The sequence below is a fragment of the Notothenia coriiceps genome, unplaced genomic scaffold (assembly GCF_000735185.1).
Source record: "Notothenia coriiceps isolate Sejong01 unplaced genomic scaffold, NC01 NC01_scaffold00024642, whole genome shotgun sequence".
Taxonomy (NCBI): domain Eukaryota; kingdom Metazoa; phylum Chordata; class Actinopteri; order Perciformes; family Nototheniidae; genus Notothenia; species Notothenia coriiceps.
The window spans coordinates 14248-18648 of record NW_011357343.1 but is presented as its reverse complement, the minus strand read 5'-3'; the positions used below and the strand labels follow the sequence as shown (position 1 = coordinate 18648).

At 40.6% G+C, this 4401-nt stretch overlaps 1 protein-coding gene across 1 annotated transcript in view; it reads left to right on the top strand.

The window, feature by feature from the left end:
• The window catches only part of szt2 (SZT2 subunit of KICSTOR complex), a gene marked incomplete at its 3' end in the record, with an annotated part of 44086 nt that overhangs the window by 27203 nt on the left and 12482 nt on the right, over window positions 1–4401 (top strand). The window contains exons 38-40 of the mRNA XM_010782348.1: window positions 516–728; window positions 914–1133; window positions 1302–1376. Coding sequence (XP_010780650.1) covers window positions 516–728; window positions 914–1133; window positions 1302–1376 — 508 coding nt within the window. The remainder of the gene's footprint in view (window positions 1–515; window positions 729–913; window positions 1134–1301; window positions 1377–4401) is intronic.

Here is a 4401-nt window from a genome sequence, read left to right as displayed (position 1 = left end):
GAGCCGTTTAGTGGAGAAAGTGAATACTGCTGAATATTCATACTTTACAGAGATGCTGTACGCGAAACCAATGTGAGTTTGGAAAATTGCAGTGTTTTTCTGTTTTAGTATACCTCAACAATGGAATTATTATCAGTGGAAATGGCCATGACATGGGACCTTTAAAAGTAAATTCCAAATGGTCATACTTTGCTGTTTTTCCATTTGATATTTAGTTTATTTATATTCTTCCTGCACAGATATTTCACATTGGAGAATTCCAGTGCCTAAGAAAAAAAAAAAAATAGAATACAAATAATTCCTTTCTTTCTGTTGGGAACAATGCACAACATCTACAGTTTTGAAAACAGCATGAAAAAGAATTTACTGGGCAATGAGTTGAACCTGCATATTTGCTCCTTTAATTTCTAAATAGAAATATAGTGCTTTCAATTAGTCCCTTTTTTTATGGGACAGGAAATGAGTCCTCAGTATTTACGCGTTAGTATGATGTATTGAGACGGTGTGTTCTGCAGGAGTTCCGCAGAATATCTTTCTCCGGCTACGTGTTGAACGGAGAGCAGGACAGTTTCTACTACATGTCCCTGAGCAGGCTGCACCCTCAGAGGATCCACGCCACCAAGCGGCTGTCTGAGAGCACCGCAGGCCCCCCCCAGCCCTGCAGTGAGGGGCCACAGGTGGAGGAAGTGATTCTGGAGACTGAAGCAGAGGCTCCGGCAACCAGTGAGGTCAGATATGTCACAGTGATATGGATAAATGAGAATGTCTGCATATCATCGTACGGATGACAAATAGCTTCTTAGCTCTTTTCTATGCCCGTTTTTTTTTATGTCCTCTGGTGAAGATGAATGCACAGTAGATGAAACATGTTTACATGAAATGACTTATTTTGACTGTAACTGTCCCCCTGCAGAGTGAAGACAGGAGGTCCATCACTGTGGGCGCTGCCTGTGACACAGTTGCAGGATCCAGTGAGCCAATCAGTGAGTGCGAGGATTCTGTCTCTCAGTGCTCAGTCAGCATGGGGGCGGGCCGAGGACAGCTCCAAACTGAACCCTGCACCGAGCCCACCTCCCCCCCGAAGACGCCATCCAGTGTCAGCCTGGCTGAGTCCATGCAGTCAGCCTCTCACAGTGAGTCCATCAGACAGACTACAGTTATTACTGAGGAGAAATTAATTCCTAATTGTAATTGTCTAACATATTTAAATTGTTCACTTTTATGCATTGCTTGTATCTATAGTCAGTTAATCACTTCTCCAGCTGCTGTATTTGTAGTGACTCTGAATGCTCTCTCCTCAGGCGGAGGTAAACTCCGGCCCAGCCGAGTCCAGAGTGTGGTCTCCAGTCAGGGCAGCCTGGACTCAGACATGCAGGGTGAGAGCTGCACATACACTTGATTCCATCAAGCTTAACATCCTTTTTACCTCGTTTTTACCAGCTTGTTATACTTCCACGAAATACATATCTGCAATATGAAAACTTGCACAATATTATCATAGTTAAAATCCTTCCAGAAGAACTTCAAAATTAAAGTCAGTCAGAACCCAGCTAGGCAAACCAACTCCTTGGGTAAAAAGCTATATAGAACAACAATTGAGTAATACAGTTTATCAATAATCGATGTTGAAATATGTCATACACTGAACCAGAATCTCCTCAATATAATATCTGAATAATGACAGATTATATATTTCAACCCTGTAAATGACTTCGTTAAATTCAAGCCTTATGAGTTAATATTAATTTTATATTTTAAAATAAAGTTTAAAGTTACTATCTCATAATGTTTGGGGTCTTTGACCAGAAACTATAACATTTGATTACTCGCTGGAGACTATTTGCTTTCTACCCTCCCTGGTACAGTACATTGTCTGTAAAAAATGTCTGTTTTTAATATTATATTAGTTGAATAAAACAATAAGATTAATAAAAACGTCCAGAAATTACCTAATTGTAATCGTCTGGGTAAATGCTTCTAACTACATTTCTGACCTCTAGTCAAGCAGTATCTATTACTGTGACTTAACACACTTTATACTTTTTTAGTCAGTGTATATAAATGAATCAGCTGGATCTACATTTCTTCTGATCAAGTGCTCCATCGGCCGCCACTGCGTCAGGCCGTTGTGTCCTTGGGCAAGACGCTTTACCCGTATTTGCTCCTGTGGGTAATGTCCACAGTAATGACTCTTACATGTCTAATATGTGTAATGTGTAATTGTAAAGCGCTTTGAGCACCTGTAAAAGCGCTCTAATAAACAAAATGTAATGCATTATTATTATTATTATTATTATTATTATTATTATTATCTTGTGGACAATTGGCTTTGCTACATTTTCTGTAGAATGGAGAGACCATTGACATGTCGTACTCAGAGAACTATCAGCATCACAAACAATGTGACGTGGACATCTAATATTTCCATCTTGCTGAATTTTCTTTAATAAACATAACAAACGGGTCTGCTTGTGGGATATGTAGGACAAATTAAGTTAAAACAAGGTTGTTGTTGATAGTTTACCAATCGATCATCCAATGCAAGATTAACAGCATGAAGCAGTTTTTACCTTTAAAAGGCAGAGATATCAAGATATATGACCATGATTACACGCAGTTCAAGTATCTGCACGCACACAGCTAAGCTGCATCTCACTTCGGTTAAATGGATTCCTTGCGTCCCTCACTTGCGTCGTTTCCCTGCGACTAGTCCCCCCCACCAGGGAAGCATGGAGAGACGCAAGGAAACCACGAGAAGCAGGGAAATTAGTTTTAAGAGCAATGGGATGTCCTTTCCTCCGGAGCGTCACGTGAAGCGACGTCTGTTTGTGATGACGCCGCATAGTTGATCGTCTGACAGCAGCCAGATCAGTGCATGCGCTGCATCGTCCAATCAGTGAGCGATACACAGTAAGGTGGCGGGGCGAGTCTCTGAGGATTTCACCAGAGGATGGTCTGGTAGTTCCTCCATTATCGCTCCTCCGTTATCATTCCTCGATCCTCCGGCACAAATAAGGCCACTGGGACGGTAATCAAGATGGCGCAGACAAATCAACTTCCGGTGATACCGAGCCCGAGGAGCGAGGAAATGAAAAATAACCGAAGTGAGACGCACCCATGGTATCATGGGGGGATGAAACAAGGGAGGCCAGAATACGTTTTCTCTCTTCTCATGGTGTTATCTCCTCACAAATGGGAGGTAAACTGAAACCTACATCCTACATGAAAACAGGAGACCGTTTCACAGATATGAAAAAACAGGAAGTGGGGATTGGCTGTGGAAATGAACTGCAAGACCAAGGTCGCAACGCAACGTTCGCAGAGTGCAAAGAGTACATTTGATAAATTGCAATGGCAAACTAGCATGGGATGAGGCCGTCCCAGGACAGGATCGCTCTCACCGGAACATCATTAGCATCAGCAATATTCATAGTTGTCTTATGAAGCAAAACCATTTGTTTGTTTCTCTCCTTTGTGGCTCACTCTTGGGCTGACAAAATAAAAAGAAGCTTATTTGTTTATAAAAAAGTAATATCCAGATGTGATTTGAAAAATGTGCAACAGTAAAATGTTCTTAACTAAATGATTTCCTTGATACATTTGAATCTTAAACAAATAACCTAAAAAATCAAGTGGTAAGTCACACACACTCTAAGTATGTATGCTTTAACACAGCCACACCACTAGGCTACAGTATGTCTCCTTTTTGCCATGAATATGCCCTGAAGGATTAACACTCTCTCACTATAAAGTTGTATTTATTTGTTATATCAGACAAAAACTCCTGTTTTCGCATTTATTAGGCTATTTATTACATTATATAAAACTGTTAACCTCTAATAAGAAACAAAGAACTCCTATAAGGAGAATTAAAAATAATACACAGGCCTACTTTAAAATAAATTAAACACAGCACTTGGGGAGTCCTCTGCACATTTGAAGGAAAAAATATATAATTGAAATGGGCCCACTTTGAAATAAATAAAACATGTTGCTGCACCTTAAAAAGTGTTAAAGGTAGGCTAGGTAAGAATGGAGAAACCAGCTCGAGTGCGCTAGAATTTGAAAATACACAACCGGAAAAAATCTGCCCCTTCCTTCAGACTTCCTTACAGAGCCCCTCCTCCAACACACATGAACGCGCACATGACCAATGAGGGCACGAGATAAGTTTGTGCACAGATGGAAGGCTGACAGGCGGGTAGGCCATGCAGTTATTTTAGCCGAGCCGGCTCAGATGATTGGTCGTGCTTTTTACAGCGCCACGGCTTCCAGAGATAAAACATTTTATGTATTTATTGTCAAAGCATTTAATATATTCATTGCTATCGGGACGTTAAGAACATTCCATGGAATATAACAAAAAGTGTTTCTGAAGTGAATTACCTACCCCACCTTTAA